The sequence below is a fragment of the Pseudorasbora parva genome, chromosome 20 (assembly GCF_024679245.1).
Source record: "Pseudorasbora parva isolate DD20220531a chromosome 20, ASM2467924v1, whole genome shotgun sequence".
In the NCBI taxonomy this organism is placed as follows: Eukaryota; Metazoa; Chordata; class Actinopteri; order Cypriniformes; family Gobionidae; genus Pseudorasbora; species Pseudorasbora parva.
The window spans coordinates 13,444,125-13,458,483 of record NC_090191.1 but is presented as its reverse complement, the minus strand read 5'-3'; the positions used below and the strand labels follow the sequence as shown (position 1 = coordinate 13,458,483).

Genomic DNA, 14,359 nt, shown 5'->3' with positions numbered 1-14,359 from the left:
AAGCCTTGTGTAACTCAAAGGACAATTGTTTATGCATATCTGAGTTGGTTTGGACTGAAAACATGGAATGTGCAGAAAGTTTAATGGGTATGAAACTGAATGTCTAACAAACATCAAATGTTAAACTAACCTTACCGCACACAGTACAGTGGTGTTTACGCTTGTAACTTTATGAAACAAACAAATTCATATTTTTGTCTTTTATCAGCAGGTTCTCAGCCTTAGATTGTCTAAAAAATATATATAAAAAGTGTAAAAAAAAAAAAAAAAAGTGTGCTAACAAATGATACATACTTTTTAGTTGTTTTTTGTTTTTGTTTTTTTACTCTCCTTGCTATAGTTTTTGAGTTTTGAGTCTAGTTGTTACTAAGACAAAAATGCCTTCAGGGCTTAAGGCATTAAACAACATGCATTTAAATATGTATTCAACTCTGAATGCTGCTGATATGTTTTATTACTTGTATGTGAATTTCAATGCATATTGTGCAAACAACCCTTGTCAAAAAATCCTTAAGGATTTTTAATGGAAATCTGTACAGGATTCCATTAAAAATTTCTATCATATTTTGGAACCGTTCCTATAGGATTCCGTTAGAAATAATCTTATAGGATAATTTATGTCTTGTCCTTTAAGATTCTTATCTGATTCCTATAGGATTTTTTGGGAATTGTCTTATAAGATAATACATAAATATCCCATAGGATAAATCCTAAAGGATTCCAATAAGATTCCAAATGTTATCTGATTCCTATAGGATTCCGTTAGAAATAATCTTATAGGATAATTTATGTCTTGTCCTTTAAGATTCTTATTTGATTCCTATAGGATTCTTTGAGAATTGTCTTATAAGACAATACATGCATATTCTAGGATAATTTTAACAGGATTTTATTGGATCCAATTGGGTCTTTCTCTCTCTCACACACACACGCACGCACGCACGCACGCACACACACGGTTTTGCTATCTTTACTTTCTACATGGGAAGGCATATTCGGACAAAGCAAAGATAGCAAAGTGTACCAAGGCTAATATGTCTGGATACTTGGTTCACTGTAAGAATGAAAAAAAAGTAGAATTAGACCCTTTTCACATTTCCGGGTTTCTCAGAGTGGAAGTCGTCATAGTTAGGTTAACTAAAAAATATTAAAATTAATTAAAAAACATGGTTTTACTACAGTTATATTGTAGTAATACTATAGTAAAACTGTAGTTTTAATTACTGTAGTAACTGGTATTTTTAACAACCATGGTTTTAATACCATGGTTTTACTACAGTTATATTGTAGTAATACTATAGTAAAACTGTAGTTTTAATTACTGTAGTAACTGGTATTTTTAACAACCATGGTTTTAATACCATGGTTTTACTACAGTTATATTGTAGTAATACTACAGTAAAACCATTGTAACCATGACTGAAGCAACCATGTTTTTTGCAGTAAACATGGTTTTAAAAAACATGGATTATGTACCATAAATTGGTTGTATTACCACAGTGTAACCACGGTTTTACTAAATTATCTTGAAGTACATTTAAGTAATTAAGTTACAACAAACATCTAAATAATAACAACAGAAAGAAGTCACCATTCTATGATACAAACTTTATTACAGAAATTATATAATCTGAACAAAAATATAAACTTTCATGTGTTCTCATGTGACATAAAAAAAAAAGTTGTAAATTATTTTTGATAAAGTGGTGCTGTGCAATGGTTAAAAAATTCAGTTGCTAATTTACAAATAAAAAAATAGCAATTTGTTCCACTGTAATAATGATTTATATACAAAAATAACATTGTACAAATAAAAATGACTTAAAGCACCTTTAAATACACAGCATCTTCCTCCTCTAAAATGTCTTTAACCTGCAAACATGTGCCCAAAACAAGCATACGTTTGCAATTTATACTGTACATAAATTAACAGGATTATATTATAACAACATTACTTAACAATTAATTACTTTATTACTTAAAAACATTACTAAAATTTTCTTTTCTTTAACTACACAATAAAAATTAGAAGAAATTAGTGTTTTTTTAAAATAATGTTTAAAATGATATCCACTCACAATAGATGAAGACATGAAGTCTCCTGGTGGGGGACGAATACATTCTAGGTGGAAAAGTGTTCAGAAACATGTGATGCAGCATCCATGCCAGCAGCTGTCAGTGTGAAGTCTGTCGTATAGGCCGGCAGGTTACAGTCCAGCTTTGCTTTAGTTCTGTCTTGACCTTCAGCCCAAATGGATGTAGGAGCTAAAATGAGAAGAATACACACCACATTAACACACGACTTGCTGGAATTCTTAACTTTACTATCGACTTGCCATTTAATAATGTCCAAGTACAATGATGTCTATTCATTCAGTGTTTTCACAACCCATACATTATTATGGCTCCAAAAGCAAAGCAGAAAGAATGTACATTAAAGGATTAGTGCACCCCAAAATGATAATTCCTGAACTTTTACTCACCCCAATGCCATCCAAGATGTTCATGTCTTTCATTCTTCAGTAGAAAATAAATAAACATGTAACATATACTTTTTTACCTCAAATGCTCGACTTTGATGTAAGGCTTTGTGGCGTCATTACGTTGTAAAGGTCACGCGTGTGACGTATGTGGAAGTACCGTCCCAGTGTTAAAACAAACGTGCAAAGACTAAATCAAACACCCTTTACAAAAATAAAAGGTAAAACAACAATGTCGGACAATTTTAAAGTTAGAGGAGAACATGAGATGGAGTTTTACGGCACTGGGTCAGCACTGACCTTTCCGGTGTAATACGCAGTGTGAAAACAACATCAAAGTCGTGCATTTGGGGTAAAAGGTATATAAATGCTTTTTTTTATTTAGTAAATGACCGATGGAAATTATCAGTAAATTTTAATTTTGGGGTGAACAAATTCTTTAACAATACAGAACACGATTTTAGATTCAAATTCAATTTCTATTTGTTATAAATCTGCCAGGTTCTCACACCAGCCAATCACAGCGCACTCCCTCTCCCGAATACTGATTACTCACACCTGAACCTCATCACACTCATCTCCACTATAGATAAAACCAGTAAAACTCAATAGTTTTATGACCTGTTTTAATATAAACAGGGTTTGTGTTTTTAGGTTTACTTGCTAATTTAATATTGCTCACTGTCACTTATGTTTTGAATGTCAAAGCCTTCTTAATATGTATAATTTTGCTAAAGAAAATAACTAAAATCATGCTGATATTATGTCAAATATTATGTGAAATGCATGCATTAAAATTACCTTCCTCAGTTCACCCGTTTCTTACAGCTCTGTCAGCAGCTTCCTCCAGAAATGTTGGAATCTTCCCCTCTGTTGTAGATGGGTTATTTTGTCCCTCCTGAAATCACAGAACATTTTAACAATATTTGTTTACCAGTTTGCAGCTAATTTTCGCTCCATGTAACTGACATCATCGATGAACAGTAATGTTACAGTGTATACTTTTAGATTTGATACGTACCATTGACAAATTAGCAGCAAAACCTTAACAAAACTATCAAAACATTTAAGTTTCACATAAAGATTTATTTAAAAGCTCAAGTTCTCATAAACAAGGGCTCGATCAAATTGATAGCGTTAGCTTAAGTTACCCTCTTGTGAAAACAGTTGAGATGCCGACTTTTCCCGAAGACACTTCTATCAAGTAAATATTCAATTGAAGTGTGTCAGTTAACATAAGAAAGGTGTCAGGAACAGTTGTGTGTATTATTTGTGTGGTTTTAGGGACTAAACTCACCTGAAACTAGTGAAAACAGCGTCTGAGGAAGTGCTGCTCGTTTGACTCCGAGTCCCCGTTTCCATGGCAACTCTGCTCCAGTGTGGTTTGAAGAACGCGATTCGAATGTCCAACGCGCATGCGCATTAAAACGCCACAGTCACACATTATTTACATGATAAATAACCATCTAGATTTAAAACATTACATAAATAAAAAATCATTGATATTAAATCATGAATTTAAAATTAATTAGTCATATGAGCCATTCATAGGTGCAAAATGCCACCCCTGTACTAGATAGTGAGACAAAGTGGCACTTTTATATTTTATATTAATGTATTTTGTATTATTATAGGAACACGCAACCTAATTATTTCATTTGAAAGTGTGATTGTTTTTCTATGCAAACGCTTTGCTTTGGTTATATAACAATATTAAGCCAATCTCTGTGTTTTTTCATTGAAAAGTGAAATTCCATTAAAATAAATCAGAATGTCCAATAGGATTCTAAGAATCCAATAAGATCCAACTGGACAAAGTGAAATTCCATTAAAATAAATCAGAATGTCCTATAGATTCTAAGAATCCAATAAGATCCTACAGGACAAAGTGAAATTCCATTAAAATAAATCAGAATGTCCAATAGATTCTAAGAATCCAATAAGATCCAACAGGACAAAGTGAAATTCCATTAAAATAAATCAGAATGTCCAATAGATTCTAAGAATCCAATAAGATCCTATAGGACAAAGTGAAATTCCATTAAAGTAAATCAGAATGTCCTATAGGATTCTAAGAATCCAATAAGATCCTATAGGACAAAGTGAAATTCCAATAGGATTTTTTGACAAGGGAAGACTTTTATTGGATGCCAACCGCCGTAAAAACTCAAAGAAGAAGAAGACTTTTATTTTGTACGGGTGATGTGACGTAATAAAGCTGCGCCGCGCTCCTTTGTCTGTGATTTGGCTGGAGAAAGGTTTGCAATTAAAGTGTTTAAATCAGTGGAAACCGTTCCACTTATTCTATAATTTAACATTTTTAAACTTGTGTTTAATTATTGAATGTAGCTTTGACATGCATTTTATAACATTTAAACGTTTTCGTGATTAAAGCACGTAAACACATAAATAACAGAAAAGGTGCGTAATATCGTGCATCAACGAGTTCGGTCAATGCAAGATAGAGAAACGGACCTTTTTTTAAAACTCACGAGTCAAATGAATCAATTACTACGCAAAATGATTCACTGATTCAAAGCGAATGATTCGCCGCACGCTGACGTCCCATGCTGGTCAATACAGTAAATGCAACGAGAAAGTTTTACGTACAACGAGAGAGTTTTGATAAAAGTGTTATATTTTACGGTGGTTTGGGGTTGTTTTGTTAATTATTCTCATCTTAATTTTGACAGTGTCCAAACACACTATTATAAAGATGGCGTTAATTAAAGAGGAGAGTGAAGACATGAAGATTGAGGAAACATTCAGTGTGAAACAAGAAGATACTGAGGAACAAACAGGTTGGTTTCATTCTCAAAGCTGATCTCAGTCATCAAGGAGAGTTCAAGGAATACAATCAGAGATCTCATTTATTAAACATATTATTAAGTCTTAAGCTTTTTGGGTGAAATTTCTGCCTGAAAAGGGACATATCCAAATATGATGGCTTTCCTTATCATACAATGAATTAAATACAACATTTTAAAGGAATTTAAATTCATTTTCATTTTAAAGGAAACCCTTTTAAAAGTTATTGTTACGAAACCAAAAGAAAGGCAAAGTGTTCTTTTGGAGTCTCCAAGGTCCCGCCTGCAACCCAACAACAACAAAAACAAACACACACACACAAAGCAATCTTCATACCAATTAATGTTCATATTACTGTCATTGTGTACTGTTCAAAGATTTGAAAAAAAATATTTAGATGATGTGAGAACAAAGGGTTCTTTATTTTGCAAGAAATCTGAATAGAAATTTTGTTCTATTCAATATTGTCAACATGTTATTGACATTACTTTTTTTCCTGACATTTAAAAATGTAAAGCCCAGATTGTGAAGTAAGCCACAGCATTATCTACCGATTGGCTGTTCTCCCCTCTTTTCTGAAGTGTTTTTCTGTCACTCAATTCATTTCTTCCACTTCGCTGAAATAGTAAATTACTTCAGAAAAGCAAAAAGTGTGTCCTGTTGTTCTTCACTGTCAAAGTAGACAGGCACCTGATAATAGGACTTCTGAGGAAACCACTTTGAAGTCTTCCTGTTGAGTACAATATTATAAGAACAATAACCTGTAGTATTATTATGATGCTCTTCAGTGTTAATTATGAATACCCAAAATGAGGAATAAAGAATCTGTTGACAAAAACAAAACATGAATGCAGTTCTTTAGATTCATTGCTCAAGTTGATTTTCATGATATTATATATTAATTACATACATAACTCAATTTGCATTTCCCAAAAGAAAAGTCACCTTCATGCAGAATTGCACATTTGAAATGGCTTTCCAAATGGGAGTTCACTTTGCTCAACTTTGTTGGGTAAAGCAAAGCTGAACTGCAGAATGGACAGTGGAAGTCTTTGCAGCATGTGGTGCATTTCTTTAATTAAGTAAAGGATCTCCCTTCCTGGGTTGTTGTGGATCTTGAAAATAGAAAGAGCCCAATTGGTCAAATTAAAAATTTTAAGTTTATTTCATAAAAATAAATAGACATTAATTAGGCCTAAGGCTAGCATTTAACCAACTTTTTAAATTTGTATTTATTTATACATCTTTTGTGATATTGCCTACACTAAGCTGTGTGCTTGAAATCACTTCATGCACACAATACAGTACATGACAATCTAACATGTGGTATTTTAACAGTCAATTATAATAAAGACCTCTCTGTTGCAAAATAAACATTTGAAATGTCTCATTCAACATTATAAAAACTATTTCAAAATGAAAATTCGTGCTCATAAATTATATTTTGGGGGAGGCTGACTGTGAGCATGGGACAGTAAAAACATTAAGATTACTTTAACATATAAAAAAATAGAAAACCAATGAGTAATTAACAAGCATTAAAAACGAACATGCTATAATTTATTGTGCTGGCTAGAATTAATAATCATGCCATAGTCACCAAGGCCCAATTTACACTGCATGGTTCAAGTGACCCAATTCCATTTTTCCCCTCTCGCGTAAGTGTAAGCAGGTAAAAACCGCATGAATTCCGATATTCTCCAATCGGATTCAGGCCTCACTCATATGTGGTAATAAATCTGATATGAATCGGATATGTGCATGTAGGTCTGCCATTTAAGTTACCCATTGCTCTCGTAAGGCGGAGAAAAAAGAGGTCAAATCGGATATTCCCCTGTGAACGCGAGTCGTACGTCATTGAAAAAGGGATGGAGGCAAATGACATCAACTCAGGTGGACATGAACTGCGATCACATGCAACAAGGGCTCTCCTCTTTTTTTCTCCGCCTTACGAGAGCAATGTTTTGCTGACCTGTAAAGATAATGGGGAAAGCAAAACACTGAATCATTTTGTCTGCGTCCATTGCATATCGCGCCATTTTACTTTCTTTTCTGGGTTACAATGATGCCTACGGAGTCAGAGAATATGCTGCATGTAGATAGAACAGGCATAGTTTCACGAGTTCACACTTAGATATAATCTATGGAAAGTAGATTTAAATGCTCATTTGGTGTGGTGTCCAGGGGTAGGGCTTCGAGCTCGGAATTTAGCTGTAGTAAAACTGCTTCAAATGTCTATGTTGGCTATCGTCATGTGAGTAAACATCAGTAAACGACACGATCGCGTGCTTCGTCATTCAAATGCGCTAACGGACTCCATTGTTGTTCTATGTATAACGTTACAGTAGTCTGACGTGCAAAACCGTTTTGCTTGCTACTGCTAAGGTTTAGTCGCATAGTCCATAAACCGAATCATGTCCTCATGAACTGCGAGTAAAGACACAAATGTTGACAGGCCACTAAATACCACTAAATACCTGTCCTGCTGTTGCTATTTCTCCTGTTCAATTTATTTCAGCCTCCGAATGATTCTGGATCATATATCTATTAGCTGAGAATGATAGCGATGGGCTTCTCCACGCTTGAGGACGTCACCGCTTTGCGCGCTCATCATTCTTTAGCTCCGCCCACACGATACGCCTCCAGGCACTCGTTTTTTTCCGGAAAGACTCGGTACAGCCTATATTTCTTTTATAAATATAATAAAACTAAAGACTTTTCGGAGATATGAAGGATGCAATACTACTCTATAGGTACTCAAGATTGACATGAGATTGACTGAAACTGAGTGTTTCACCCCACCTTTAACAGCTTATGACCCAGGACCAGTAGTGAAGAAATTAAGACAAAGAGTCAGGATTGCAATTAATTAAAAGAAAAATTTACTTAAGAATAGTTTGCAGTTTCAAAAGCAGAAGCCAGCTTCAAGTCTCACAAGGAGTTCGTAGGCCGCGCTCCCTCTCTCACCGTCTCGTTGCCTCGCCCTATCGTACATACAATTGTCCCAACAGTTATACTGTTTTCAAGGTCTTATCCACGTCATTACTGCAATGTGGATGGTTCTGATTGGCTCAGAGACAATGCACAGTCATGGTAAATTTCCACTCAAGTCAGTTAATCTGATGCACGTTTCCATAGACGTGTCACTTGTTGACGCTTTCACCCCAGAATTAGGCCCGCAGTGACCTTCCCGATCTGGAGCAGGCGCCAGCTTGCCCAGAACAACAAGTCCATCCATCTCTTAGGGTGCCCATTGAACACCATTCTCAACACTTATCTGTAACATAGAATATTGCGCACATACACAGATACACCATACCTGTCAAGCATCCCGTTTTGGCCGGGAAAGTCCCGTATTTTACCCTTCTTTCCCGCCGTCCTCCCGTATTCGTATTTTCCCGTAAATCTCCCGTATTTTAACTTGCGTTATTAAAAAATAATAATACCGGAGTAAAAAATCAAAAAAACATTTCCAATCTGAGCGCTGTAACTAACCTCGTGATAACTACCTTCTGCAGTAGCCTACAGGTGGCCGTTGTCGCGAGGTCATAGTGTGTGAGGTCAGAATACGACGAGTGACAACACGGGTAAAAAACGGTCTATGGGAAAAACATAACAGAGACGGATGATGGACGTAACTAACGATAGAGACGGAAGGCACTCCTGCCAATAAACCCAAACCCTCGTGTAAATACCGTGATCAATGGGACAGCGAATGTAATTTTCTGAAGAGGAGCAGGTGGGGGACAGTCACGCGTTTGGTAAGTTTTGTAACTGCGACTTCATCATGTGCGACAGGCGGAAGATCTTTTAAAGTGACAGTATTCACTTATAATGACAATGTAAAGAACAAAAGTAATTGCTCACTAAATATGCTCTGCTCTTGAGTAAATAACTTCAGTACCTTTAATAAGGATTAATCTATATATAATTCATAACTTATGCAGTGCAAACTGATAACAATTTATGTATATTTCCCGCTTGATAAGTTGTTATACAGATAGGAAGAGCACAAGTACAAATAAAATGTATTATTATTATTATGGGTTTATGTGAGGATTTAACCCCCCCCCCCCCCCCCCCCATCCCCCCATCCCGGATTTTGATACCCAAAAGTTGACAGGTATGAGATACACAGTCTCTCCAAGGTTGGAGCTGATTAAGCTCCAGTTCTAACCAGTTCTTACCAAAACATACTGATAACATGTGCTTTCCTTCAGTGCGAGGGACACACAATAGTACAGGAAATATTCATCTTGAGTCTTTAGTGTTTCAGTACAATACAATATAATAAATTAAATGAAAGACAAATCCATATTTCATCTCTGGAAGCCGGGCTAAGTGAGCAAACCCTGTTAATGCACTCTTGACATGTTAGGGGTGTGTGATACCTCAAAAATCCACATTTCTAGGCCAGACCCTCAGTCACTCCTCAGAGACCAAAAATACACTTTAGAAAACAAGAAACTAAAAGCAAAATCATAACTGGATAGAATCATTTTAATAATATAGGATACATATTGATTAAAGTTTTGAATATAAAGTTAATTAGGATATAAATATATACAGGTATATTAAAGCGGCAGTGGATTTCAGAATCCCCCCTTCACCGTTCAAAGTTGAAGTTTATGAAGTGTCCGTTTTCACTCCAGAAAAGCACCGTAACAGCTAAATAAAAGTGTGCATTATGAAGTAATATCTTGCATTATCACCGACATACAGGGAGTGCAGAATTATTAGGCAAGTTGTATTTTTGAGGATTAATTTTATCATTGAACAACAACCATGTTCTCAATGAACACAAACAACTCTAAAATTAAAAATTAATATCAAAGCTGAATATTTTTGGAAGTTTTAGTTTTTAGTTTTAGCTATTTTAGGGGGATATCTGTGTGTGCAGGTGACTATTACTGTGCATAATTATTAGGCAACTTAACAAAAAACTAATTTATACCCATTTCAATTATTTATTTTTACCAGTGAAACCAATATAACATTCACAAATATACATTTCTGACATTCAAAAACCAAACAAAAACATATCAGTGACCAATATAGCCACCTTTCTTTGCAAGGACACTCAAAAGCCTTCCATCCATGGATTCTGTCAGTGTTTTGATCTGTTCACCATCAAAATTGCGTGCAGCAGCAACCACAGCTTCCCAGACACTGTTCAGAGAGTTGTACTGTTTTCCCTCCTTGTAAATTGCACATTTGATGATGGACCACAGGTTCTCAATGGGGTTCAGATCAGGTGAACAAGGAGGCCATATCATTAGATTTTCTTCTTTTATACCCTTTCTTGCCAGCCATCCTGTGGAGTACTTGGACGCGTGTGATGGAGCATTGTCCTGCATGAAAATCATGTTTTTCTTGAAGGATGCAGACTTCTTCCTGTACCACTGCTTGAAGAAGGTGTCTTCCAGAAACTGGCAGTAGGACTGGGAGTTGAGCTTGACTCCATCCTCAACCCGAAAAGGCCCCACAAGCTCATCTTTGATGATACCAGCCCAATCCAGTACTCCACCTATACCTTGCTGGCGTCTGAGTCGGACTGGAGCTCTCTGCCCTTTACCAATCCAGCCACGGGCCCATCCATCTGGCCCATCAAGACTCACTCTCATTTCATCAGTCCATAAAACCTTAGAAAAATCTGTCTTGAGATATTTCTTGGCCCAGTCTTGACGTTTCAGCTTGTGTGTCTTGTTCAGTGGTGGTCGACTTTCTGCCTTTCTTACCTTGGCCATGTCTCTGAGTATTGCACACCTTGTGCTTTTGGGCACTCCAGTGATGTTGCATCTCTGAAATATGGCCAAACTGGTGGCAAGTGGCATCTTGGCAGCTGCACGCTTGACTTTTCTCAGTTCACGGGCAGTTATTTTGCGCCTCAGTTTTTCCACATGCTTCTTGCGACCCTGTTGACTATTTTGAATGAAACGCTTGATTGTTCGATGATCACGCTTCAGAAGCTTGGCTATTTTAAGACTGCTGCATCCCTCTGCAATATATCTCACTATTTTTGACTTTTCTGAGCCTGTCAAGTCCTTCTTTTGACCCATTTTGCCAAAGGAAAGGAAGTTGCCTAATAATTATGCACACCTGATATACGGTGTTGATGTCATTAGACCACACCCCTTCTCATTACAGAGATGCACATCACCTAATATGCTTAATTGGTAGTAGGTTTTCCAGCCTATACAGCTTGGAGTAAGACAACATGCATAACGAGGATGATGTGGTCAAAATACTCATTTGCCTAATAATTCTTCACTCCCTGTACACAGCAAATTACACAAAAATACTTGTTACAAGTAACAGTAAACAAATACATCAACACCATGTCTTTTCGGGGTATACTTAATAAATTGGTAAACTTTATATTCATAAAACAACTCAGATGAACTGTAATAAAGTGCGTGTTCTCCCTTTCATTACTGCCATGACCAATAACGGGGAAATAAGAAGTTCTGAGATTTCAGGTAATGCCTATTAAATGTCTAAATGTTCTAATACCTGTTTCTTGTGTCATTAAACTGGTTAATTAGTTGTTGTTTTTTTCATCCTAGACCTGATAACTGGAGAAAAATCTTTAAATTGCTCACAGACTGAAAATACTTCCTCACAAAAGACCGGAACTAGAAGTCATTTCATGTGCCAAGAGTGTGGAAAGAGTTTCAATCAACATGGAAACCTTAGAGTCCACATGAGAATTCACACTGGAGAGAAGCCTTTCACATGTCAACAGTGTGGAAAGAGCTTTACTGAAAAAGGAAACCTTAATAAACACATGAGAGTTCACACTGTAAAAAATCCTTTCACCTGCCAACAGTGTGAAAAAAGTTTCACTCAAAAAGAAAGACTTCAAGCCCACATGAGAATTCACACTGGAGAGAACCTTTTCACCTGCCAACAGTGTGGAAAAAGTTTCGTTCGAAAAGCAAGCTTTAAAATCCACATGAGAATTCACACTGGAGAAAAGCCTTTCACATGCCCTCAATGTGGAAAGAGTTTTTCGCATATAGCAACTATTAATTCCCACATGAGAACTCACACTGGAGAGAGACCTTTCACATGTGATCAGTGTGGAAAGAATTTCAGACAAAGAGTCGCCCTTCATTCCCACATTAGGATTCACTCAAGAGACAACAGTTTTATATGTCATCAGTGTGGAAAGAGATTCACAGACAGCGATCACCTTAAGAATCATGTATTAACTCACACTGGAGAGAAGCCTTTTATGTGCCATCTCTGTGGAAAGATTTGCTCAAACAAATCAAACCTTAATGTTCATGTGAAAGTTCACACTGGAGAGAAGCCGTTCACTTGCCCTCAGTGTGGAAAGAGTTTCACAGTTAAACAAAGCCTTAAGACGCACATAAGAGTTCACACTGGAGAGAAGCCTTTTACATGTGCTCAGTGTGAGAAGAGTTTCACATATCGAGCTGACCTGAAATGTCATTTGCAAACTCATTCTGGAAAGACATTGCAGAAAAAGGAATAATTTCAAAAATCTCCTTCACACAGACTTATTTTTTTATTACACTTACGACACTGACAGATACTCCAGAAGACCAGAGACTGCTTAGCCATTTAACCCTTAAATGCATGACTGTTTCACCAATCATTCTTACATATTCGGGTCTTAAGAGACCCTGATCTATATCAAACACGGGTGGATCTCTACCTGGTGCGATAATACAAAACTCTCCTGATATTAGTGTAACAATTACAGAAGAATGAAATAAAATATATTTTGCTACCTTTTGGAACTTGGAAGTGTTCAGTTTGAGCAGATGATTTATACCATCATCACTGTCCTCGTCAGAGCTCAGTACATTCAGTATCTGCCTCATATTCTCATACATATTCTTTAAACGATCATTTTCAACATCTTCAAAAAATATAATATACAATAACATACTGTTTTTACCAAAAAGAATAGGAAAACAGGCATTCTTTTTTTATATGATATTTTTTTCTTGTTATATTGTTTATAATGAACTTATTGAGGAATACTAAGAAGGTCTAAATAAAAATAAAATAATGAGGAGTGTAGTGAATGACATTCCGGGTCGCTAAAGACCCGAGGTATGTTAAAATGGCGCAATAAAAATATGTATCTGTGAAATGAATTTTGATTGTTTAGATTAGTACAGTGAAATTATTACATTAGCTCAAGAAACTATAAATATATTAGGTAAATAAACTGCTATATCTATCCATCTATCTTTCTGTCTTGGTGTATTCCTTGTGTCTGAAGAACAATGATAATGATTTTGTCTAAGGCAGCAAGCTCTAAAGAGACTGCAAATCAATGTACAGTGGCAAGAATAAGTTTGCGAACACTGAAAATATCTATATTGAATACATTGAGTAATAAATTACAAAGCAGGCTGAAGAAAGTACATTTATAAACTTGTAGCTCCTCCATTAGCTACGGAAGAGGATTAGGGCTAAGCTAAAAAATAAAAATAAAATAAGCATCTCGAGATTAAATTTACTATATTGCGAGATTAAACTCATTACATTTCGAGAAAAAAAGTAGAGATACAATCTCGAGAATGTTTTCTGTAGCTGCGCAAAAGACTTCTGACCAATTTTGGGCTATCCCTCCCCATTAATCTGTTTTAGTTAATCAACACTTTATGCCACAACCTCTTAATTGGATCAAGGTCAAGACCAACTAAACCATGATGTCCCTTCCACCATGCTTCACATTTTAAAGTGATTTTGGCGTTGATGTGCAGTGGGCCCTAGCCTTAACCCTTTACGTCTAGAAATATGTTTGTTTGTTTTTTGCCAAATGTTCTTTTTTCTCAAATGTCTGTTAGTGATCTCTATCAAGATATTTAAGAGACATACACTCAAAAATTTAAGTGACGCACAAGTGATACCACACAAATAAGGCACTGATGAAAGATTGTGAGCACTCCCAAGATCAAAGCAGCCAAGGTGCAATACTGTGGCCTGTTGCACAAAGCTGGTTTCAGTTGTTACCCAGGTAAGTTCGAGATTAGTTTGAGCAAACTCTGTTTTTTGGGGCTCAAGAAGGTGGATTGGTTTTTATCAGT

The 14,359-nt window shown here is 36.0% G+C and overlaps 1 protein-coding gene and 1 long non-coding RNA gene across 2 annotated transcripts; one reads left to right on the top strand and one right to left on the bottom strand.

Annotated features, from left to right (window-relative positions):
- Positions 1-2,136: 2,136 nt before the first annotated feature.
- LOC137049721 (uncharacterized) lies at positions 2,137-3,839 on the bottom strand. The gene is made up of 3 exons (XR_010899686.1): positions 3,778-3,839; positions 3,282-3,378; positions 2,137-2,265 (listed from the first exon to the last, which is right to left on the bottom strand). It is a non-coding gene; the product is annotated as an uncharacterized lncRNA (long non-coding RNA).
- An 859-nt stretch (positions 3,840-4,698) lies between these two features.
- On the top strand, positions 4,699-13,386 carry LOC137049709 (oocyte zinc finger protein XlCOF6-like). The gene is made up of 3 exons (XM_067428331.1): positions 4,699-4,738; positions 5,174-5,281; positions 11,855-13,386. Exons 2-3 carry the CDS (start codon positions 5,197-5,199, stop codon positions 12,787-12,789), a joined length of 1,020 nt encoding a protein of 339 aa, XP_067284432.1. The 5' UTR covers positions 4,699-4,738; positions 5,174-5,196; the 3' UTR covers positions 12,790-13,386.
- The last annotated feature ends 973 nt before the right edge of the window (positions 13,387-14,359 follow it).

Bases quoted from the DNA above. Each gene is read 5' to 3' on its own strand.
- LOC137049709 (XM_067428331.1), top strand. From the start codon at position 5,197: ATGGCGTTAATTAAAGAGGAGAGTGAAGACATGAAGATTGAGGAAACA. The intron at 5,282-11,854 runs GTTGGTTTCATT...TTTTCATCCTAG, and splicing joins AGATACTGAGGAACAAACAG to ACCTGATAACTGGAGAAAAA.